Below are 25,154 nucleotides of genomic sequence, written 5' to 3' on the forward strand. Positions count from 1 at the left end.
AAGTGCTAGCACTGACACTGTGGCCCAGTGGGTTAGGCTGCAGATTGTGACACCCGCATCCCATGTCAGCACGCCTGTCCAAGTCCCAGACGCTCTGTTTCTAATCCAGCTTCCTGCTCCTGCACCCGGGAGTGCAGTGCAAATTTCTTCCAGCCTTTTGAGAGACCCAGACAGAGTTGCAGGATCCTGATCTGATTTCAGCCTTGCCCTCGTGTGGGTGTTATAGGTGAACCAAATGGCTCCCTCTCTCTAGGTCACTTTGCCTTTCAAATAAATAAGTAGATAAATGAATTTTTTTTAAAAAAAAGAGGTAAAAAATAAGCAGGGGCCAACATTATGGGATAGTGGGTAAAGCTGATGCCTGTGACATCAGCGTTTCATGGGCACCAATCTGAGGAGACTTAGCTGCTTAGCTTCAAATCCAGCTCCCTCAGCTGTGCCAGGCACTGGTGTGGTGGAGACGGCAGGCACCGTCAGCACTGGTGTGTGTGAGGAGCAGTGCTGTTACATCAGAGCCTTGCATCTTGCTGAGGACATTTTTTTCTTTGTGAATTGATCACAGGGTGTCAGTGCAAAAGCAAGAGGGCCAGCACTGGGCTCCGAGGGGCGTGCTGAAGGGCCTGCACATCCCTGCACTGTGCACAGCCCAGGATACAGGGAGTGGCCCTGGGCTTCCTTCCAGCCACAGACTCACGACTCAGGATGCAGGTTGGAAGCAGGACTGTCTGCTCCGTGGTGATGGAATCCTGTGAGGAGTAGGCTCCCTGCAGGGTGTGGAGCCTTGCACTCTGAGAATAGAAGGAAGACGTGTCTGGGAGAGCCCCAGCGGCCCTGTGTATCAGGTGTGGAATGCCCCTCATAGAGAGACAGCTGAGGCAGGGAGGTGGAGACCTGAGGGGGCTGCCGCCCTGGGGGCCACGGGAGGCTGGGGCCAGGGAACCAGAGAACAGGTTTCCATGAGCAGGCTCCAGCCCCAGCATCCTCCTTAGCTTTGAGGTTTGGTTTGGTGTCGTTTGGCTACTTTTGTTTACTTGGTGCCGCTTTGAAGAGACACTGGGAAAGGAATTCACTGACATCTTCAGGAAGAAAATAATTTAGTTAGTGCACTTGACTTTTGCTTGAACCCTTTTCTCATAAACCAAGGCCACCCGATGCTAAGAAGTGTCTGGGAGAGGAGGACTCAAACATGTAACTGCCCACTCTGCTTCCTCGGAGAACTGGGCTGCCTAGAAATGCGCCAAGGCGGGATACTTCCACCTCTGCCTCCACCACATCCCCCCAAAGTGTTCAGATAGTGGGAGCCCTGACTCTGCAAGCATGGCACAGAAACCTGTCTGCCTGTGCTGGGAGCGGGGGAGTCTTGTGTGGGGATCACCTTAACTAAATTTCAGGTTTTAGTCTTAGGAGAAAACCAGTTTTTGTGATAGCATCTTCAAGGAATGTTGCTCTTCCAAGACTCCACAGCTGCTGCCTGTGGTAGTGACTTCAGGCCCTGGTAAAACCATTGAACCCAGTAATGCTGCTCCAGGAGAGGCCGTGCTCTGACCACCTTCTTCCTAAAATGGGAAGACGCATCCGGAAGGATGTTCCTGTTGCAACTGAGTGACAGGCTTGGCTACGGACGGAAGCTGTGTTCCCATGGAGGTATGGGGCAGACGGAGGAGAACAGCGCTCCCTGAAGCCCAGAGCTGTGGAATTCAGCAGTGCCTTGAAGCTTGAACATCTATTGTCAACTCAGTGTAGCCCGGTTGACGAATTACCTGTAGAGCTGCGTGCCAAGCACCTTGGCTTCAGCAGGTGTAGGGAATGAAAAGAATCTTTCCTCTAAGGCTTTTGCACCAGGTGCTCGTGGTGTGCCTTGCATGATTAATAAGCCTGACAGTTCATGAAGGTGCACGAGTTACTGAATGTTGAGAAAAGAAAGTAAGCGTTGTAATGTGGCCCAGGCACAGGTGGGCGATGCAAGGGCCCCCAAGTGCTGTGCCACCTAAATCCAGTGCCAGTAACTTCCAGAGCTGTCCCCAGGTTAGCGGATGGGATTTTTACTGAATGTAAAGAGTGATTGAGTTCTTCACCAGGAACATCTAGTATCTCAGAAGTTCAGAATCAACTCTGTATGACTCCCCAGGTGGTAAGCCCGGAAGTGAGTCAAGTGGAAAAGCTTCCCCTTAATGACAGGATCTGGGCTTCTCAGCCATCCCGGAGTTGTCCCTGGAGACTGTGTCAGTGAAGTGTGTGTGCGCTCTCTGAGTCTGAGTTACCCTGTGTCACAAGCTTGGGTTACTCGTGAGAGCAACTCCTTCACTGCTGTGGATCATACTCCTGGGCTTTGCTAAGGGGGCACAGCTGGCCCGTGGCCCTCCACGGAGCACTGCAGCTTCTCGTAGTGGTAGGGGTTGTTTCCCTTTGTGGGAAGCGGGTATCTCCTGAGGAGGAAACAATAATTTGTGGTGACTCCCAGTGCACTTTTAGAAGACAGCTCCTAGACATTTTCCAAACATACGCTGAAATTTTGCTCTCTCTTTTTGTAAACGACATCAAAAGCACATGTGTATTGGCTGTACTTGTGTCCCTAGCCCCCCAACCCCTGGCCTCCTTGGCCTGCTTTCTCTGTACTTGCTGAGAAAGCCAGAAATTGATGTTTACTGTTTTTTAACTTAAAAAAAATTTAAGTCCAAACCATAAAACTAGCCAAACTTCAAACCAACATTGAAACTAGGTGATACCAGTTAATAATTTCTTCGACTCAGAGAGTGCAGGTTGTGCTGTAATGAACCATGAATGTATTTGATCTGCAATTCAAAGAGCTACTGCCTCGGGTCACTGACTAATTTGCAAATTTTGTGGCCTTAAACAAGTTTCCGTGAGAACAAGTTCCTTCTGGAACAAAAAGTCCCTGAGGTTGGAGTTAGTTGAGTGTTTTGAGTAGAAGGTATGACAACTGCTTTCTAAAGGGGAACACAACAGAGATGGCAGTGCGTAAAAGTTGTTGGGCATGTCTACAATCAAAGCAAAAAAGAAAGAGAAGAAAAAGTGAAACTAATAACAGTGAAAAAGGAGAAAAGGTCTTGAAAATGAGGTTAAAAGCCAGTGATGGGAAAGCACTTGTCTGTTCATTTGTACAGATTTTGTTTCAAGGAGTGCAAGTTCACAGCCCCCTCCTCTGTGAGCTCTTTTGGGGACCTTCTGTAGCAGCAGTCTTGCTTGGGTGGTTTGGTTTTTTGGTTTTGATCCTTCTGCTTGCCTGTTCATCTGAACTGTTTCGGCTGTCCCGCGACAGTGCTCTATCTCAGGGCATTAGGCTCGGATTTCCTCGGGGGTTGACAGGATTAGCCGACGTGGCTCATGCGTGGCTCATGCAGCCAGCCGCAGGCATAGGCTCTCTGGGCTGGTATGGGCGTCCAGGTGAAGACAGATGGGCAAGGTCATTCTCAGGGTTGAGAGCCAACCTTGGGAAGGGAGGCCTGTTCTCCAGGGATCAACTATAAAAGCAAGGAAGGAGAAAAGGGGATGCAGTCTGTCATCCCAGAGGTGCCCCAGTGAAACTGGAAATCCCAGGGTGCAGTGGCCAGCAAAGTGGGTGGTGGTTCTAATTCAGGAACTTAGAGCATTTTATACTAGGACTGTGCAGCCCAAGCGAAGTCTGCACGATGTTGCCAATTGACATGAAAGCAAGAATATGAGGTGCCCATCGCTTGGAGTTGTATGTAAAGTTCTTAAGTTCAAAACAAACCCCACAGGCCTGGCACAGTAGCCTTGCGGCTAAAGTCTTCACCTTGCACGTGTTGGGATCCCTTTGGGCACCAGTTCATATCCTGATTGCTCCACTTCCCATCCCACTGCCTGCTTGTGGCCTGGGAAAACAGTAGAGTACAGTTCAAAGCCTTGGAACCCTGCACCTGCATGCGGGAGACCTGGAAAAAGCTCCTGGCTCCTGGCTTCGGATCAGCTTGGCTGTAGCCGTTGTGGTCACTAGGGGAGTGAAACAACAGATGGAAGATCTTTCTGTCCCTCCTTCTCTCTGTAAATCTGACCTTCCAATAAAAATAAGTAGATCTTAAAACACACACACACACACACACACACACCCCAGTGCCAGTGAGCAATCCAGTGGGGTGCTGTATTTCCAGTGAGGACGCTGTCCTCTTCATGCCAGTTGCCTGGGCATGGCAGATGAGCTGTTGGCTTCCCTGTACTCTGCCGGATGGTCAGGCTGAAATCTGTTTGTCAAGATCTTCTCTGAAGGACATGTTGGTATTCCTGCCCTAAATCTGTGAGTCAGGACTAACCCTTCCACTTTCTGGGCCTTTAAAGGAAACAGACACACTTGGTCCATCACTTGTCTACTCGGCAGTGTTCCCATCAAGCGTTCGTCCCTGGCATCACACCTGGATGCTCTGGGCATAGTGCCAAGCCCTCTCATGTGCCTAGCGCACGTGATCCTGCTCAGTAGCCTCCTCCTCCCTGAGCAGAATGGGAGTGGCCTGCTTCTGTGGATGACCTGTGTTGGGCAGGCCGCCCAGCTCAGTGCACAGTAACGTAGGTGATGCTTCCAGACCCCAGCCCTGTCATTTGAATGCAGGGTGAGGAAGATTGTCTGAGTGTCAGAACGAGCTAATATTAGCAGCTTCTTCAGAGCCCAGTTGTACTCCGTTTAAAACACATGTCACTCATAAATAGCACAGAAGTGAGAGCAGGTGGGGACTGCCTGTCTTCCTTTCTGTACTCCTAGCGTCTGGGATGGCACAGTGCCCAGCCCATCGCTTGTTACCGTTTCTTTGCTACCTGACTGTACAATAGAAATGGAGATACTTAAGCCTGATTGCTAATCCAGCAACAAAAGGAAACTTAGAGTCATTCAAATTCCCTGAACTCAATGTGGCTTAACCTAACAGTTGTTGGTGAGCTACTCTGTATAAAGTGCCTTACTAAATCGTAATTTATCATGAAATTGTATTTGGAAAAGCTGAATAGATCACAAAGACTGTTGACTGGAGAAGATGCAGTGGAGTGTGTGTGCGCACACGTGCACATGTGTGCATTCCAAGAAGCTAGCACTTAATTCATGTCTAGAAATGTCATTGAAATAATCTTTTAAAAGGTGACAGGTACGTAACTTAAGGTAGTGTTAAGATTATTTCAAAATACATGTCAGATTACTCTAAGTTCACTGTGAAGGAATCACATTTGTGTGATTTAAGGTGCTGAAATGGTGCCTTGGAGTCTCTCCGACCACCCAGCCCAGAACATTTGTTTTCTGTGACTGGAGCAGCTGTGGCAGAGAGCAGTCATTCTGCTGTTTCGATGTTGCCGCAACATTTCCTGGAAGAAAACACATCATTCACCTTGTGATACAGTAAGTGAGGCCTGCCATGGTCGGAGTACAGTCAACACGGGCCCTGCCCTGCCTCCCGTCCCTCCAGGCTGGTAGGCGAGCATGGCCTGAGCAGACGGCAGCCCTGTGGACTGCACGCACTGGGCCTTGAGATGGGAGAAAGAACCAGAGTGCATGTCCAGGACTCTCGTTTCCACTAATTTCCAAGCAGTGAACTTTGATCTGTGAGTCTGGTAGGAGGAAGGGCAATATTTGAGACAGAGTGTAGTGCTTTAAAAAGCTGCGTGGAAAAGTCCTTTAGCATCCATGCAGATGGGCAGCTTCTGCGTGCCATGAACTTCACCCACTGACCATGTTTACCTACGTAATTTGATACTTCATTTTTTTGCGTAGTGTTAGTGCTTTAAGGTTGCTGGCAGAAAACAGACCACCTCATTAGCTGGTGAGTAGGCAGTCTCTTCTGAAGTTAATTATTGTGTTAAAACGTCCTGTTACGAATGTAAGGAGTCATCTGCTGCTTTTTCACACAACAAACATTCGTTTCAGCCTTATTCTGATTCAACTTCTATTTCTTGTGCTTGGGATGTGTGGCAGGGCTTCCTGGCAGGCCGCCTTCACAACCTGCCACCTTGCCCAGTGTTTCCATGTCTCGCCCTCACCAGCAGGCTGTGCTGTGTCAGCCAAAACCCCAGAGCTGCCTGCTTCCCTTTTGGTTCTGTGCTCTGTGATCTCTCTTTTCCGGAGTGGGAGGCAAAAGCTAAAATGTATCAAACACCAGTTATTCTGCAAGGGATCAAGCTTGGTACTGCATACATTGTTTGATCTTTACAATGTATCTATGAGAAATAGGTGTTCCCTGTGGAATGTAGGTGTAACCTGTGAGATGTAGGTGTTACCCATGGGATTTAGGTGGTGTCTCTGGGATGTTGATGTGCCTGTGGGATGTGGGTGGTGTCTGTGAGGCACAGGTGTTGCTGTGGGATGTTGGTGATGCCTGTGAAATGCAGATGTTGTCTGGGGTGTGGGTGTCTGTGATGTTGGTGATATCTGTGGGGTGTAGGTGTCATTTCCCACTGTGCAGAGGAGACATATTGCTGACCCTGGAGCCCACTCCTGCCCTTGATCTTAATGCTGCTGTTCAGAGTCGCTGTCAGACCGTGTTGTTGGGAAAGCAGACGTGTTGAGGCTCGGTGCTCAGCCCATGTGACGTAGTGCTAATGTAGAAGAGCTGTGGATCCAGCTGATCCTGGTTTTCATTCAGCCCTAACAATCACTCACACCATCCTAGTGTCCGAGAGACTACATTCCCTGGACAGAGTGGTCAGGAGGTGCAGAGCAAATGCCCTGCACTGTTGAACACCTAGGATACCAGTGTGAACCCAACCAGGGGTTAGACCAGATTAATTTTTCCTTTCTCTGCTTTACAACTAAGAAAGGAGAGATGACTAAACTATGTAAGAAGTAGCAGGTGTCAGCTTTCATCTTCACAGTGGGGTCTCTGCAAATCACCTTGCTTAATTTGCACAGCTCTTTTGTGTTAGAGAGAGGGGCTTCCTCCATCGTGCCTCATTCTGTGTTCTTGGCTTGAGCATACAGATTACTGTCTCTGACTGTTGCCTCCAGCTCTTTTCTGTGCAATTAAAGTGTAGAAAAGTGTTAATACGGTTTGCTACATGCCAAGGAGAATTCTCTCTTAATTGGACTTCTCCCGTAGGCCCTAGTTCAAGTGTGGCACCAACTAGTAGGAATGAGAATCGTAATTGCTCTGTGCTGGAGAAGGCTGTTTGCCAGGAATTCGGCCTGACAAGCTCACGTGCTTTGTTAGGAATTCTCACTAAGCTTGAGGGTGAACCTCATTCCCTGCAATACCCAGGTGATGAACCAAGGCCACACCCACAGCCAGAAAGAACGGGGTTCGCCGCTCTCTGCCCCAGCTCTCTCAGTTCTGCTGCACCCTGCACTGCCGTGGGAACCCAAGTCAGCATTTCCTCCCTGCGCTCCCTAGGGGCTGTGCTGGGCAAGCTGAGACCAGAGCCCATCTGCATCTTATCAGTTTAGTTGCATTTAAAAAAAAATACTCCCACATTTTCTGTGTACCTTCAGAGACTACACATCACTGCAGGTGATGAAAGGATTTATCTGCCTCTGGAAAGAGGGGTGGGATTAGGGTGGAGTCCTGGTGCCTTTGGAGGCCTTTTCTCTGCACATGCCTTCTGGTGCCTGTGTGAATGCAGCCTCTCAGCTTACCCACGTAGCAGGGCACAGTATATTGCTGATCCTGTATTCAGTCTAAAGTAGGTATTGGAGAGTGATTGAATTTCACGGATTGCCTTCATATTCAGTGACTCTTCCCGTCTGGTAGGATTGAGGCACCAGGCAGGCCATGCCATTTAGTGAGTGATAGGACTAAGGCCCTTAGAGCACAGGCTTAGGGCAAGAACAGACACGTAGGCCCACGCAGCCCAGGGTGACTGCGTGGCCCGGGCTGACGGTACAACCTGGGAGTGACTGTGTGGCCCCAGGGTGGCTGTGCAGCCTGGGGTGGCCCAGGGTGACTGCGTGGCCCAGGCTGACTGCACAACCTGGGAGTGACTGTGTGGCCCCAGGGTGGCTGTGCAGTCTCAGGTGGCTGCATGGCCTGGAGTCGCCCAGGGTGGCTGAGTGGCCTAGGGTGGCTGACAGCCCTGGGTGGCTCTGCAGCCTTGGGGTGGCTGCGCAGCCCAGGACTGTCTGCATGGCCCCAGGGTGCCTGCACAGTCCAGGGTGGCTGCCTTGTCCATGATACACCTCTCCTTCATTGTTCCATGTTTCTTGCTTGATGGAATAACCGAGTCTCTCTTCTGGAGTATGTGTGTCCACTTCATGATATTTTTTTCTACAAGGTTTTGTTTTTTTATTTTGGTGTTAGGAGATAAAGATTAAACTAATGAGCTCCCAGATAATGGCAAGATGCTGGATCTACCACTTGGGGAAAAAATGTTTAGTTGTATGCTTTATTCTGTACTTGAGAGCAAATTCCACATGAATCTGCAAACATTTGGGAGTGAACCAGCAGACGGAGGACCTGCCTTCCTCTCTCTGTGTCCTTTTTTCTCTGTAAATCTACCTTTCAGATACAAATGAATAAATCTTTTTTAAAAAATTGAAAATCTGAATATAAAAAGACTTTAATTTTTTGTGAGTCCAGCACAGTGGCTCAGTAGGCTAATCTGCCTATAACACCAGTATCCCATTTGGACACAGTTCTAGTCCTAGCTGCTCCACTTCTGAAGTCTCCTACTTACAGACTGGGAAGGCAGTAAAGGATGCCTCAAGTCTTTGGTCCCATGCATCCACGTGGGAGACCCGGAGGAAGCTCCTGGTTTCTGGCTTCAGATAGGCCCTGCTCCAGCCATTGTGGCCACTTGGGAAATAAGCCAGCAGAGGCACGATTTCTCTCTGTAAATCTGCCTTTCCAATAGAAATACATAAATCTTTAAAATGTATGTATATTTTTGTATGACAAACACCGTCATCAAAGTGAAGTGACAACTGCAAATATATGTATTTGCAACATATACCACAGTCCTGGGGCCAGGTTCCTGAAATGGAAGAACTCCACAAAACAGAGGATGAAACACTGAAAACTTGATTTTTTAAAAAAAAAATGGGAAAAGGGTTTGAACAGACAATAAACAAATGTTTCTGTATATGTGTGTGTATGTGATTGAACAGACAATAAAGAAGTGCCACTCATTTGTTTTTAAAGTGTTCAAACTTAGAAAAATGCCAGTTAAATCGATGCAGACCTAGAAACTCTCACCTGTCAGGAAGGCGAGATGCTTTAATGTGTCCTAGAGGAAGCAAGTGCTGAAACACACTGTGTCAGAATGCAGTGTATGACCACCTGGAGGGAATTTGACCTGGCAAGTCCCCGTTGTGAGAACCCATGCCGAAGGCACACTGCCAATGGTGCATACACGTGGGCATATCTGTATGTTTCCTAGGGCTCAGATCTTTGAAGGGATGGTATCCAGTACCATGAGCACATCTGGAACTCAGATCATGGTTTCTAAACACCGAACTCCAGGGCAGATGTGTGCCACAGCTGGCGAAGCTGCCACATGGGAGGCCCACGTGCCACATGGGAGTGTCTGAGATCAAGTCCCACCTTCATTCCCAACTCCTGGCTTCGGATCAGCACAGCTCCGGCCCTTGCCACCACTGGGGGAGCGAACCAGCAGATGAAAGATCTTTCTTTCTCCTTCTCTTTTAAATCTGCCTTTCCAATAAAGATAGATTTTTTTAAAAAATAAAAACCAAAAACTCACTTATGAGAGAGAAAGGATGACAGCCAATCCCTACAGAAGGAAGGATTGTAGTTCATGAAGTGTAGCCAGACAGAAGGTCATGGAAAACCACCACGAGACAAGCACCACGTCCTGTCAGAGACCCACCGGCAGCTGCAGGGTGTCAAGGAGAAGTGAGATTCTTCACTGCCTCGGAACAGCACTCATTTGAAGGCCTGAGCCGAGTTTGGGGGCTCATCTGGGATGCCTCACTCCTGGGGCTGTGGGCACAGAAGTGCTCCCACCCGGGAGGCTGTCCTCCAGGGAGAGCGATTGACAGAGCAAGTAAGCACACAGGGGAAGCCAGGTGCCGCTTGGGCTCCGAAGTCATCCCTGCTTGCTGGGTGGCAGAGGGGTCCCAGCCTGTAGCCAAGAATTCTCTCCCTCCCAGAGGTGCCCCGGCTCTTTTGGCTGCCTGTTCCCAGTGCTTCAGGGCAGGTGTTGGGTAGTGGGATCGTTGTAACAGGAAGAGAAGGCAGAGGGGAGTGTGTTCCATTTGCCACCGGAGCACTTCTTCACTCCACATTTTTACACTTGCACCGTCTGCAGCTTTCTGATAGCCCAGAAGCCATCTATGAACCATTAAATGGCAGTGGCCATGTTGCATTACAGCTGTGCTCAGCTCTGGGCTCACATCTGTGCACACTTATATTCATGCCTGTACCCCCAGGGCCTAGCACAGATCCAGTGAGCCCCTTAATGAGGAGAGGGGTGATCTTTTGAATGTCAGTGTGTTGGGTCCTCCCGATATGGCTGAGGAAAGTCACAGACAAGCTGATCTTCACACTCATGCAGAGGTGCAGAAAACCTCTCAAAGACTGTGTCCCTGCTGCAGAGGGCAGAGGTTGCTAAGGTCACAGAGACCTGTCAGGTGCCCATGTCTTAAGCAGGGCAGGTAGCCCTGCTCTGTGAGAACTGTGTGTGGAAAGGAGGGGAGGTCACCCATTCCTGGGTACACAGAGGTGACCAGGACCCATGGAAGCTTCCTGATGCCTATGTTTGCTGCACATGGCCCTGGGGAATAGAGCATCATTCCTCACCAAGTCCCTTTACAGGAGCCTGTGCTGCCATGAAATCTGCATTCTGCCTCGTTTGGGCACTCCTGTTTCTGGGGTGAACCTTTTGAAGGGGCCCTTTCCCACCTCTTGCCATTCTCATCCCTACTTGCCCACAGTTTATGTCAATCCCATCTTCACATGTCCCTGGGGACTGGAATTTGGGTTCTGCCTCACTTCTCACCCCTGCAGCCGCATCAGTGTAATCCCTGCCCCTCACCCCTGCCCAGCATTCTGCCCAGAGGAACTGGGCATTGGAGACCTTGATAGAAGATACTGAAGTAACACTTGTTGATGAGGAAGAATGTATTGTCCAGGGGCACTGTGGCTGTAGGGACCACTGCGGGGGTGGGGGCGGAGATGGAGCTATCTGTGAGTACGGCATGGGTAAGGGGAATTGGCAGTCAGGATGCAGGATTGGGGCTGATGAGTGGAGAATCCTCCCAGGAGATATCAGGATGGAGGTAGAAGGGTCTGACTAACCAGACCTATCCAGAATCTTTTTAAAGGCGGGTCTGGGCCTGCCCAGCAGGATGGATGATGGGAGAGATTAAAAAGCTGATCAGATATCAGGTGTGATCAGATACCTGAGGGCAACCAATTCTTGGCTGAAATTGAATTTTACAGGAAGGTACACAGATGGACCTAGGTGCAGGTTGAGGAGTCTGAATAAAGTAGGGCCAAACAGGCCCAGCGCAGTAGCCTAGTGGCTAAAGTCCTTGCCTTGCATGCACTGGGATCTCATATGGGTGCCGGTTCTAATCCCAGAAGCCCTGCTTCCCATCCAGCTCCTTGCTTGTGGCCTGGAAAAGCAATCAAGGATGGCCCAAAGCCATGGGATCCTGCACCTGTGTGGGAGACCTGGAAGAAGTTCTGGGCTCCTGGCTTCGGATTGGCTCAGCTCTGGCCATTGCAGCCATGTGGAGAGTAAATTGACAGACATAAGTCTTCCTTTCTGTCTCTCATCTCTCTGTATGCCTGCCTTTTCAATAAAAATAAAATAAACCTTTTTTTAAAAAGGGGGACTGGCCAAGCAAAGAGTCTTTGTCAAAGGCATAGCTAGTTGTTGAGGCTGACCCACCTCAGTTCATCTTATGTAACATTTTCCTTGGGAAAAATGAAAAGAGATGACCGACAGCAAGCTGTGTTCTTAAACTGTTTATAATTTGTCGTAGAAGGTTTGTGCTGGAAAAAAAATATTCTGGTCCCAGTTGTCTGGAGCTGAGTAGGCTCTGTATGGAGGTCAACATAGGGTATACTGGGGGCAGAACCTGCATGGCCCAGGAGACGTAAGCCTGGTGACTTTGAATTGGTTCTGGAAATTGTTCCCAAGTGGACCCATTCTAGTCAGAATTGATGTGTCCATGAGACCTTCCCATCTGTCCTTATACAGTAGCATACGCTGAGGACATTGGCTTAGTCCCAAAGGCAGGCATTAGGTAAGTCTTTCTCAGGTTGGAGACCACCTTTTTTAGAGCATGCTTGGTTACAAACATCTTTGGAGACAAGTTACACTGGAGTGAAGGCCACTGATTAACCTTAAGAAGCACATTTCTGGAAAGAGCTAAGGAATGCATGGATTAAGGGCAAAGGACTGGGCAGGGTTGCTCCAGCTGGCAAGGATGCAACGGGCCCTGAGAGTACAGAGCGGTGGGTGAGGTTAACGCTCTCCTGGCCTCTCCTCAGATGGGACTCAGAAGGTGTTGTTTTTTCCTGGAATGTTCTACAAGCCTTTTAGAGACAATTTGTTCTCAAACTTAGCAGTTTGGAGAGATCAAAGTCAAGCTTGGTTAAGTAATGTTCCTGCAATCATGTCTTCTGAAGCAGAATCTAATATTGCAGTTGATATAATTTCACACTGGGAATTAAATCCGCCTTTTTTTTTTTCGCTCCCAGAACATGGAATTTTGGATCTTTGTAATCCTGTGTGTTAACTTCACAGAACTTACCGTACTTCTCTTGCGGGCCCAGATTTAGGTCGCTCTCGAGAACTTCAGTACGTGTACGTGGACAACAACCTCTCCCTGAAAGGCTTGCCATCGTTCCTGTACAATAAAGTCATCGGGTGCAGTGGGTAAGGCCACTTTCACATTTTGCACACGTTTTACTCTTGATTATCCTGTTGCATTTTGTCTTTGACCTTATTAAGCTAAACTAAATGTAGAAACTCCAAATGCATTTAGGCAAGCAATTTAGAATATTGAATGCTGTGCTCAATTAGTAAGCAGTGGATTCAGTCACTAAGTTGACGATACTTGCTTATCAAAGGAAAATGAGCCCACACATACCTTCTTCTTTGTTGCTTTTACTACGGGAATAAACAGGGGTTTTTTTTTAAAGTATACTTGATGATTGTGTACATTTTAAGTGTTGAATGTGATGACATATATAAACAATATATATACATCTACATACTGTCACATGTACCATTATAAACACAGAAGGAGAAGCCAGCACTAAGTCAGATTTTCTTTCTCTCAACTCCACTGCAGTGATGGCTTGACCACAGTGACAACCCTAGGATACAAGGTTTTACTCGTTGAAAGTATTTAGCACTCAACACCTGAGACAGTCCTTGAATATTCAGTGTGATCTAGTGACCCATTCAGGAGAAGGGAGCATCTCATGGGCTCAGCTAGCTCTCCCTGCACAGCAGTGTCATTAAACCACCCGCAAAATATAGCCCAGTGTGGGCAGAGGTCAGGACAGGACCCCTGGACCACCACATCCCACTGCTGCAGCAGCCTGGAAAGCCAAGGGGCACCCTGTCACTGTGGCTCTCCCCTTTGGATCCCAAGTGTTCCATACAAGCTGGCTTACTCTGCGTCAGTCTGACAAGAAGAGGGGTAATAATGAATGTATCCCTGGAGGACAGCTGTTTCCCAGCCAGCGTGGCTCCAGGAGGTAGACAGCGAGCTGGAGATGCTCCACAGAGGGCAGTCCTGGGAGTAGGGTCCTCCCCATAGGAAACATTAAACACTGATTGTCTTGGGAAAGCCTGAGATGAGTTCAGTGCTTTGTGTGGGCTGATGAAATCCAAGCTGAGAGATGTACTCCAGAATCTTCTGTGAAGTAGAAGTGGTGGAGTGTGAGATGGTTTCAGCTTGTGATTTTCCCACAGCTGGACGTTGAGCCAATCGTCCTCCCAGTGAGTTCTTACAGGACCGTCACCATGGCCTGATTTCCTCCAAGCGGTGACTAAAATGCCCTCGGCCACCCCCCAGCACGGGGTGATGCAACAAGGCTCCGGGCGGAAGGCGCTTTTCCCACACCTGCACCTCCAGGGACTGCCAGAGCTACGACCTAAATCTCGATAAAGCACCTTGACTTCAGTGTTCAGATGTGGCTGTCCCTGAGTGCCAGAAGGTTCCATGTGTGCTGAGTGGAGAGAGATTTTCTCATCTTTATAACATAGTGTTCGGCAGTGGCGTCGTGAATGCTGTGATTGCTGCACGTCTTTGAGATGATAAACTGTAGGGAAACCCCTGAGAACTCTCAGCTAGTAGTTTACATTTTGTTGTTACTGTGTTTTGTTCATGGTAATAAAGAAGCTGTTGCTAATAGAATAGTATCAAACAACTAATTGTCTAATATTAGCAGTAGTGAGGGTGTTTGCAGTTAATAATCCAAAATGGACTATAATCCGAAAGATAGGTTTCTGGTTTCGGCCTTTGTCTTTGTTTTTGTTTTTTGATCTGATGGTTTAACTCAAAACTCAGAATGCGTTTCAACCATTGCATCCCAAGCCAGCTCACTGAAAGCCTATCCAACTTGTTTTGCACCCAACAACTGATACTTCTTTGTGTAATATTTCTATGATGAATTGTATTCAGAATCTTAGGACATGGTGGCTGCACATGTCCTGACAGGAGACTTCAGGTTGCCCTGTTGACTGTCCCTTCTGTCTGATGAATATGTAAAAAGGGACTCCCTGTGCCAGGTCAGTGCAGTGGGCTGGAGGCCTGCAGGCTACGTTTCAGAAGGCTGAACGGGGACTATGGTTCCCTTGTGCATTCACTGCGCATATGCTAAACAGCCATTCTGGTCTGCGTGCTAGACCGTGGGCCTGAGTGCTGATCCGAACATCATAGCACCTGCCCCTGTGGACCTCATGATCTCACCAGGGAGCTGGGGAGCAGCTTGCTACTGGTCCTCTTCAAGGAGGCATTTAGTCTGAAGTCTGAAGGATGAGCTCACCTGGTCCCCTGCTGCCCCGTGCATTGCTCGCAGGCCAGTGCAGGTGCACACGAGGCACACACTGGCTTCTGCCTCCGCGGTGCTTACAGTGAGATCACTGCGATCCCTTTGTCGGTGAAGGATCTTAAGAGAACCAGGGCACCAGCACATAAAACTGGACGCATTAGAAGCCTGCAGACATTGTCTAGGAGGTGTATGCTCAGCGTTGCACCCCAGAGGGAATACAGAAAGTGGAGCCTGAACTGTCTTCAAACTGCAGAACAGACGAAGTACAATTGTATGAAATCCAAGCAGTCTTACCTTGGGTGTTCATGCAGATGCGAACACATTTTGTTAGCTCCTCCTCTTTAGGTGTTTATGCACTTTCCAGGTAGTTACTGAACATTAACCAGCAGGTCAGAGCTGTGCTAGAAATTATGAGAAAGACAAAGATCATTTAGATGTTTATCCTGATAGGCAGACATAATTATAATCTAAACATTAAAACCATAAGAAAGGTGGAATGGTGAAAACATAGAGCATGGAGCTGGCCTCCAGGACCTGTCGCCTCAGCGCCACATGCTGTCACTGGCTTGCAGGACCTGTCGCCTCAGCCACACGCCGTCATTTTTGTGGCACTTGCTGGATGCCCAGACCAGTCAGTCCTCTCCATGTTGGAGCTGGAAGTGTGGCGCAGCAGGTGCCCTCAAGAGGGAGGGTCCCTGGAGCCAACGTGGTTGCTGCCTGTCACAGTTTCATTGCCTCAATGCCCTCTTTTAGCTTCACTGGAAAGTGTTATTCTTAATTTCTGTGTTTGTTGCTGTTGTTACGGAAATGAATGTCTTCAGTTCTACACTGTACCATCCCAAGTCACGGCTTTAGGAAGTAGTAATTGGCATGATGGCATATTCAGGAGCACCTAATGGTGAAAGTGACCATATCTGAGTGTTATTTTTCCAGTTATCTGGTGAGAAGAAGAAAAGCAAAGCAAAGTGCCTCGCCTTTATGTATGTGTGAGTGTGTAAATAAGCAGTTGTACCTGGATTCGGGAGCAATTTAATTTAATGATCCACTAATGGTTTGTTAATGTAGGTAATGAAGGTAATAGAATTTTTTGCAGGAGAGAGGCATTCTACATTCTGAGTTAAACTAGCACATTAGCAATGCCTTACAACTCACAGTTCATTTCTAAGTGGGGCTGCTTGCTCACCCAGATCCAACTAATACTGTATGTAGGCAGTTCCATGGGGGAAGCCCAAGGCAGCTTAGCCACAAGTGAAGGAACTGAAGTGTGATGTGAGCTGTCACTCAAAAGAGTTTGCAGCTTGGTTCAAGAAAATTTAATTACATGTGAAAACAAAAATATTAATACTCCAGAGCATCAGCAATATAATTTCCACAATGTGCAGGATACAGCTGAGAATTACATGGCATTTATAGTACCAGGAAACGTGAGCCATTCTCCAGAGAAAAGATCAACAGAAACCAACCTGAAATGACCCAAAGTGTTGGAATTGGCAAAGATTTTAAAGCAACTGTTATAATTGTTCTCAATAAAGAAAAACAGATTCACAAAGAAGGAAAGACCAGAAAAGACATGAAGTCGGTGTGGTGGCACAGCCGGTGCAGTTGCTGTCTGCGACGCCAGCATCCCATATGAACATTGATCCTAGCTCCTTGCTAATGTGAAAGCAGTGGAAGATGGCCCAAGTGCTTGGACCCCCGCCCCCGCCTGGGAGGCCTGGATGGAGTTCCAGGCTCTTGCCTTTGGCCTGGCCCAGCCCAGGAATTACAGCCACTTAGGGAGTGAACCAGCACGTGGAACGTGGGTTACTTATTCTCTTTCCCTCTCTCCCCTCCTCCTGTGTGTGTGTATGTCTTCCTCTCTTGTTGTAACTCTGCTTTTCAAATAAGCAAATAAGTCTTTTATAAAAATGGATATTATAAAATTAAAAATACAGTATTTAGAATAAAATGTTTGATGAACGAAAAGGCAAACCGGGTATAAATAAGCAGAAGTCAGTTGAACTTGGAGGAGGATCTGTGGAAATGATCCAATGAAGATCACAGAGAGAGAAAAGATCGAGAACAGCTATGGCGGCAGGAACATGTGGAGGGGCAGAGTTTGCGGCTGGAGTCCAGCCAGCAGCATGAACAGTGTCAGGAGGAGGCCATTGCGTCAGGTCCCATCCCCAGGCGGCTCCCTGAGCCCTCAGCAGGATGAAGGTGAATGCTGCTGAAAAACAAGTGAGAGCATTTGGAAAGCAGCCAAAGAAGGACCCATCACAAGGGAACAGTTCCAGAGAGACTGTTAGCTTCTCAGAAGGAGGCCAGAAAACAGTCAAACTCCAAATCAGAATTCCACATCCAGCAAAATCCCCTCCCAGAGTGAAAACAACGTGAACACTCCAAGCCTGAACAACCCTGCTTGCCACTGGCCTCTCTAACACCCACTTCTCCCCTTGACTTTTCCTCGTAGTTTAAGCTGAATTTTTTTTTCTGATTTCCACAGTCGAGAGCAAGTGGATAGATACACAGTGCCCTTTTGGAAGGATAAAAGCTGGTGCTTCTAGAGTGTTCAGTAAGGGAATTTAAGCTGAATCTTTACTCTTGACACATTGCTAGGTGCAATGATTGTAGAAATACATATGAATTAACTTGCTAAATCACATGAGAGTTACAACATATAGATACATCAAAATCTCAGGGGCAAAAAGATGTCACCATTTAGTTTACAGGGAGCTAATTAATGTTGATTGGCAATTCTAAAAATACTGATTTGAAAGGAAATTGATAGTTGTAGATTCTATTGTAAGTAGAATCTTTTTAAATCTACTAAGCCAAAGATAGTAGCATTTGTAAGATTTTGACTCATTCTGATAACTCAGTTGAGGGTTTACAAAAGCTGCTGAGTTAAAAACCAGAGGTTCTCAAGGCTTTGGACTCACTAGCTGATGGTTCCTCCGCTGTGTTGTGAACAGAAGCAGGGCCGGGCTTCTGCCTTGTGGCTGCTGTTGGAGAGGAATGATGCCTGCCTGTTCCCACTGCTCATGGCAGGGACCTTTCCGGACTTTGCCATTTGCCATTTCCTTCCATGGACCTGGCATGCTAACCAGTGAGACCCATCTGTCTGTCTGACTCTGCCCTGTACCCACAGAGCTGAGTCTATGTTCAAATGGTCCCCAGCTCCTGACATGTCACCACTCTGACCTCAAATGTGTACTAGTAGTTAGTAGTAAGAAGAAAGCTTGCCTGCAGACACCGCCTCACACCTGCCATAGACCAGGCATGATGCTCATGGTCATGCTTGCTTTACTGTGCAAAGCCTCCCAGCTCCCCTTGTGCTGTTTGTCCCCATTTTGTAAATGAAGGAAGTGAAGCTGGGACGGTTGAACTAGGCAGGGATCAGGAAATAAGGTGCTGGTAGTAGTGGTGCCATCGTTCTGTTGCCCCTGTGTGGAATCACAGCTGTACTTCCGTGTGTCTACGGACAATTGAGCAGGGACAAGTCCCCCATGTTACTCCAAAGAAGCTGCCCTTGGGACGCTGAGAGGGTCCTGTCGAATGAACACTTCCACCACAGCCTGACTTCACCAGCTGCCATACCTTCTCTAGTGTTAAACACAGAGGCATTTAATAAGGGAATCTTTAAATGAATCTAATTAACTTTATATGCAGTGGCGAAGGGTGGGAACTTCTGCTAAAGAACTATTCAAGGGAAATTAGACTTTACATAAAATGGGGAACCACTTACTTGATAATGTGAGCCTTTTCAATGGTTTAATCAGACACCTGTCTTTTTAATTATTAGAGACGAGGAGCACAGTAGGGAGAGTCTGACCTCCCCTTTCTCAGCCCTGTCTTCATTCCTAGTCATTGGTGCTGCAGTTCAGTCCACAGGCAGTCTAGAGGCAGAGTCCCTCTTCCCAGCACCTCATCTGTTGTACTGAAGGCCTTCAACTGACTGCACAGGGCCCACCCACACTGTGGAGAGCCATCAGCTTCACTCAGCTCTATTGGCTTAAATGTTAATGTCACAGTGATACCTAGACCAGTAAGTGACCAAATATCTGGGCACTTTGGCCATACCAAGATGACACAGAAAATAAAACATTTTCCAAAATTCAATTTGATAGAGGCCTGTTTCCCTAAATGATCATGCTCTGGGGTGCAGTCGTCCTGTTGGGGAGCCACGTGCAGATGTTCGTAGTGTCCGTCCTTGAACAAACACTGTGGTCAGAGCTCCCGGAAACTCCCCAAGCATTGTCACGTTTCTGACTGACTCCTCACACCTCCTGAATTCCAGAGACAGTGGCTGCCGTCTGCTGGCACTGCCCGTCTAACTGTTTCTTGCTGGGCTGTTACGTCCCAGTGGTTGTCCCTGTTGGGGTCACTGAGATCTTGCTGTATCCTGTGGCTCCTCTGACTTATGCAGACCTCCCACCCCAGTCCACAGGGCAGTTTGCAGTTGCTGGCAGTGACTAACCCAGTGCCAGAGATGGGGATAATTCCCAGTTGGCCATCCTAAGATGGCCCCTATTGCACCTGTCTGCAACATTGCCATGTGGGCTCTGGAAACCACTGTCCCTCCAGCTCTGAGAAGGCTGCTCAACTCTCAGTCCTTTGAGCAGTTGACAGACACCCTGTAGAAAGAATCAACCCCCAAAACCAATGTATCCTCCAGCTTTCAGCCCTTTTTGTTTTTCTAAGATTCCGGCTGTGTAATTTTCCAGAATGTTTTCTGAGCCCATAAAGCAGATTATTGCTTTTTCTATTATCTTCATGTGGCTGCTGTTACCGGTTTGCCATCACTTCCTTTATAAGTCTTCTAGTCTGTCTCCTTTCTGTAGTTTTAGTCTTTTATTGTTCCAGTGCCGTGGGGTTGAGGGCAGTGGGATTTTTCTCTAAGGAATCAGGTTTCCATTTTACATATCCTTTCTACTGTTTCCTTTTATGTGTTTCATCGTTTAGGTTTATTAATATCCTACTCGCGTTTGTTGACTTTGGCTTTGCTTTTTTATAGTATTTTCCACGAAGGGCTGTGTTGATGTGTAGCTGCACATGCTTGAGGTCTGAAAGCTGATGGGTTATAGCCTAATCATCACTCCATTGCATCGAAGTGTGCTGTGCTGTTCAGCAGTGCGTCCTCTTTGACACTCACCCCGTCTTCTCCAGATCAGCCTTTGTTTTCTAGAGATATCATCAATGAACCAAATAATATATGTTCTTTTTTAATCAGGCCTTAGTCTCTCAGCATGATAACAGGAATATTCATCTGTGTGGTAACATTGTTTTTATTGCTAAGTAGTATTCCTGTTATGGGGTGTGAGCGAGATCACTCCAGACATGTCTAAGGTTTATTGAGGAGTCTTTATTAACCAAGCTTGGTGTTAATAGAGCATACTAGAAATAGCAAATCGCAAGTCCATATGACAATCCAACCAATCATAATGCAACCAAACATAATCCAAAAAGGAACAAATGGTCATTGCCCTTAAGTCCATCCGTTAAGCTGAAGACCTATGTCCTAGCTTCCCCAACAATATAAGTTATCCTAAGAGACATATGACAAATAACCTGGGCACACTTACAAAGCTGCAGACATTCACCTTTCCCTGGCTTCTCTGCCCACAATCCACCACTGCTAGGTCTCACCTCTCCTGGAACTCCTGATAGTACACAAACAAGAAACAACATTACTAATCCATTGTCCCGTCTAAGCAGTACACAGGGACCATAATTGCTCCGGCCAGCAGAGCCAGTAACATGGACAGGGAGAGGGTCTGGGGATGAAGCACCAACAGGAGACCAGTGATGGTAGAAGTCTCTGCGAAGTCTCGCTTTATTGCTCCTTCACCTCTCCTTACATACTCTCCCCCCGACCCCCACCGCCACCCTGCGTCCCAATTTAGCCAAGATATTGGTTACCGATTAGTCCAATTAGTCTAGGTGTCTTTAGCCACAAGCCCAGTTCCTGTTCCTGCCCAGCTCAACAAGCACTAATCAACTCCTTAGCCCACTGGCTGTCACTGGCTGTACCCCATAACATTCCATTATCTGAATGTGCCATAGATTTTCTCCATTTACTTAATGGTCTTTTAATCAGGCTTTATTGTATATTTTTAAAATTATGCTTTTGAATGTGTAATTTATAAATCAGTATGGGGAGAATTGTGTCTTCTAACCCATTCTAGCAGTAAATGCCTTTTTATTTTTTAGCAGCATATTGTGGTTTTCAGTATATAGGTCTTGAACTTTTTAATCAAATTTATTCCTATTTTACATTTATTGTACAACTGTTGTTACTTTAACATTTTTCCACTTGTATTTGTTCTACAATGTAGAAGTAAAAGTGACTGAATATTGGTCTTGTGTCTTGCAACCTTGCCAAACTCATTTGTTAAGTCTAGTGGTCTTTTTCGTTGACTCCATTGAATTTTCTACACACACAATCATGTCTTTTGTGGATAAAGACAGCTTTATTTCTTCCTCCAAATCTAGTTGCTTTTTATCTCTTTTTCTTGCTTTATTGCAATGAATTGAATAAAGGCTCCAGTCGAGTGTTAAATAGAAGTGGTGCGAACAAATGTATTTGTCACACGGCTAAACTCAGTCAGCCTTCCAGCAGGAAGTTATTCCAATTGCTCGTTCTCCAGATTTCTGTGATTAGATGAGTAAATCCTCTGTTACTGGTTTACGGAGAGTTTAGCATTAGGAATGGATATTGAAATGTGTTAGAAGCTTTCCTTACTCCTACTGAGATAATTATATGGATTGTTCATACAGTGAGTTACCTTTGTTTTCTAATGTTAATGCAATCTTGCATTAACAAAATAATCTTTGTCTATAGTGATTTTATACGTAGTTGAATTCAGTTTGCTAAAATTTTGTTTATACTTTTTCCAGTTCTATTAATCAGGTCTCTCTTGCAGCATTTTTGTCTGACTTGAGTATTGAGATAATACTGGATTATTGGAATGGGTTGAGAAACATCTGGGAAGTATGCCAACATTTGCAATTTCATAGAAGAGTTTCTTTAGATGTTGGTAGAATGCACCATTAAAGCCATCTAACTCTGAAATTTTCTAAATGGAAAAAATGTCATCTCCAGATTCAATTTTTTTTACAAGGTCTGGAGTTATTGAGTGTATGTATTTCTTGAGTAAGCTTTAGTAATTTGTCTCTTTCAAGGATGTTGTGTTAGCATGAAATTACTTCTTACCCATCTGTTACCCCAGAATCTGGATGCTGTCGCCTTTCTGTTCTGGATAATGGTAATTTGTGCCCCTCTCTGATTAGTCTTTCTAGAGGCTATCCATTTTTATTGACCTTGTTTTTGTTTTTGTTTGTTGATTTTTCTCTGATGTTTTCCTGTTTTCTAACTCAATGATTTTCTTGATGTTCCTCATTGTTTACCCTGTTTGGTTTATTTTTGGCTTAACTTGCTCCTTATTCTTGTTTTTTTAGGTGAAAGCCAAGTATGTAATATGTCTTTCATCTATAGTAGTGATTACAATAATTACTACCATGGCTTTTCTATCAGTCCTAACATCTACATCAGTTTTTGATTGATTAATTGCGTGGTTTTTCTTGTTACAGATTATCTTTTTCTGCCTGTTGGCCAACTGGGTAATTATTGGCTGCTAGGCAGTGATGAGTGATGGACATTTTGTATTCCTAGAACTACTCTCATCTTCTGTTACGCAGTTAGGCCACTCGAGAGCAGTTTGATGTTTCCAGGTCTAGCTTTTCAGATTAGTTAGGTAGGATTGGGGCGGTGCTCGGTGTGGCACTGATCAGTTCCCATTGCAGTCCTAAGACCCTTCCATTGGACTCCTCAGTGCCCATCAAGCTATGAGGTTCAAGCTGGGGGGTATGCATGGGCACTCCCCGCAGACCTGTCGAACTGTGGTTGGGGCCCAGTGGTTCTTCCTGCAGACCTTGGCAGTGTCCTCACACAGCTGCGTTGGCCTTTCCTGCAGGTCCCTGCCCAGGGGCCTGGGGTTCTCTCTCTGGGTTTCCTCTCCTCCAAGGCTCCATCCTGCAGATTGCAGTCACCGTAGACTGTCTCAGCTCTCAGTTCCTTGGCCCACTCCCCAGCTCTTCTCCCTGCAAGGTATGGGTACAGATGGCACCTCCTCAGAAACCTCTCCCTGGTGATACAGTACCAAGACCTCACTCCCTGCCCTGTCCTGTCCTGGGCACAAGGCATTTGAGGAAAATTGTGCAGTGAGCGAGCACAAATAGAGGCTGCCCAGCACATGGTGTGGAACCCATGAAGGCACAGCCCCAAGAGGCTGGCCGTGCCGACAGAACCGGGCCCTTCAGGGGCACTGAGGTGAAATGGCAGGTCCCCAGCTGAGCTTTCCGAGGGAGCTCAGGTGTCACTGGGCACTGTGAACAGAGCTGAGCTGAGGTGTACACTGAGGCTTATGCATCACTCATGCCTCTGTGGTGTGTGTCATCCCCAGCTGCGGTGCCCCTCTCCACGTCCCCGAAGTGAAGCTGCTTTCTTTTTCCTCTGGGGAGCTGACCGTGTTCCTCCCTACCGAGGTGAAGGCCATAGGGACTGCGAGTGAGCGCGTCCTGCCGCTGCAGGAGCTGGCCATGCGGAGGCTGCACCACACCTGCCACACTCTCCTGAAAGGTACGCGGGCTTCTCCTCCCTTTGGCTGGTGTGTGTGTGTGTGTGTGTGTGGTAGTGTGTGTTTGCGTATATATGTTACTTAAAAAGCAGAGAGAGAGAAAAAGAGAGGGCTTGTTTCCTGGCTCACTTCTCGAATGTACAAAGTCTCTGCTGCCTGCTCACATCTGAGAACCTGGAGAGAGGAGCTCCAGGAGCCGCATCCTCGGTACACGCCAGCTCGTTGTTGGAGACGACGTGTCAGCTGCTGGTGTATAGATCTGCAAGACTTAAAGAAAAAACTAGACACTGTTAATCAGAAAAATATATTTCAGGTGTTTTTAAAGCTGTGAAATGTTTACTTAAGAGAGGAGAGAAAAAGTCCACATAAAAAGAATTAATGTTAACCCTCCAGGAATGTCTAGAACAAAGCTAAGTTGTTTTCTAAAGCAAAAAACCAGAAACACACCCACCAGTAAACCGTGTTTTTCCACGTGGTTATTGATGGATTAGTCAGGACAAATAGAAAACAAGAAGCTCATTTGTATTTCGCTTGCAAAAGCGAGTGGAGAAGTTTTCTTGTTCGTGTCATCGGGAACATTCTCCCTGCTGGAAGTTGATACTCATAGAAAGCCAGCATACATGAGTGCTGCTGGCTGTGGAGGAGAGGCCCTCCTGTACTCGAGTGCTTTTCATCTTCATGTCTTGCCTGTTGCTTTCAGTGAACATGACTTAGCCTGGGTGGATGTCTGACCGCCTAGTTGCCCAGTTCCGTGGAGAGACCTGAGTGAAAGTCAGGTTCAGCCTTCGATCCCAGGCCTGTTCCAGTTCTCAGATTCTGGGCAAATTGATGACTTTCCAGTCTTCATACTTGATCTTTCCTTGCCAGTGCTTCTGGTTGGGTTACCATTTAAAGAGTAGATTGCATTTTCCTTTAGTATCAAAATATAAAAAAATAATAATCCATCATTTCCAAATAATAATAGATGCGAATCCTCAAGTGCCCATTGGCATTTTCAACATGAAGCACATGGGCAAGCAGTGCTTACCTGGTTAAAGGGAAATAATCTGAGAAGCCGACTTGAAGGAATTATGGTCTTTCTAACTCCATGTGTGATGTTCCTTTGTTTTCCAGATTTGAACTTTCTGTCTCCAATCTCGTTACCCAAAAGCCTCCTGGACCTGCTGCACTGCCCCCTCGGGCACTGTCACCGGTGCAGTGAGCCCATGTTCACCATCGTCTACCCCAAGCTCTTTCCCTTGAGAGAGACACCCATGGCTGGCCTGCACCAAGGGTGAGCATGCCTAAGTGGGTCACACGTGAGTTAGAAAGTAAGTCAGCGACTTGCCAGGCTCATAACTGCTGCCTGAGATTGAGCTAAACAAAATGACTGCACATTTCAGTGCCACAGAAACACTGTCCTTTGTGGAAAACTCCTATTGCATGTCTTGTCCCAATTCGTTCTTATTGGTGAGAATGTTTTCCGGCTGTTTCCAGGTTCTCAGTAACTTTTAGACAATAAGAGATACCAGAAAAAAAATTATGTCCTGGGACAAGCTCTGTCCTTCTGTTTAATCAACATGAGTAACTGAAAGAGTGGCTTGGATGTGTGTGTGTACATGTACTGTGCACTTGC

The 25,154-nt window shown here is 47.0% G+C and overlaps 1 protein-coding gene across 1 annotated transcript in view; it reads left to right on the forward strand.

Annotated features, from left to right (window-relative positions):
* The window catches only part of LRRC28 (leucine rich repeat containing 28), a 133,748-nt gene that overhangs the window by 95,914 nt on the left and 12,680 nt on the right, over nt 1-25,154 (forward strand). The window contains exons 7-9 of the mRNA XM_040970289.1: nt 12,690-12,792; nt 23,366-23,541; nt 24,653-24,812. Of these exons, the coding sequence (XP_040826223.1) occupies nt 12,690-12,792; nt 23,366-23,541; nt 24,653-24,812 (439 nt within the window). The remainder of the gene's footprint in view (nt 1-12,689; nt 12,793-23,365; nt 23,542-24,652; nt 24,813-25,154) is intronic.

Source organism: Ochotona curzoniae, unplaced genomic scaffold (genome assembly GCF_017591425.1).
Source record: "Ochotona curzoniae isolate NIBS_2020 unplaced genomic scaffold, NIBS_Ocur_1.0 scaffold_4701, whole genome shotgun sequence".
NCBI lineage: Eukaryota > Metazoa > Chordata > Mammalia > Lagomorpha > Ochotonidae > Ochotona > Ochotona curzoniae.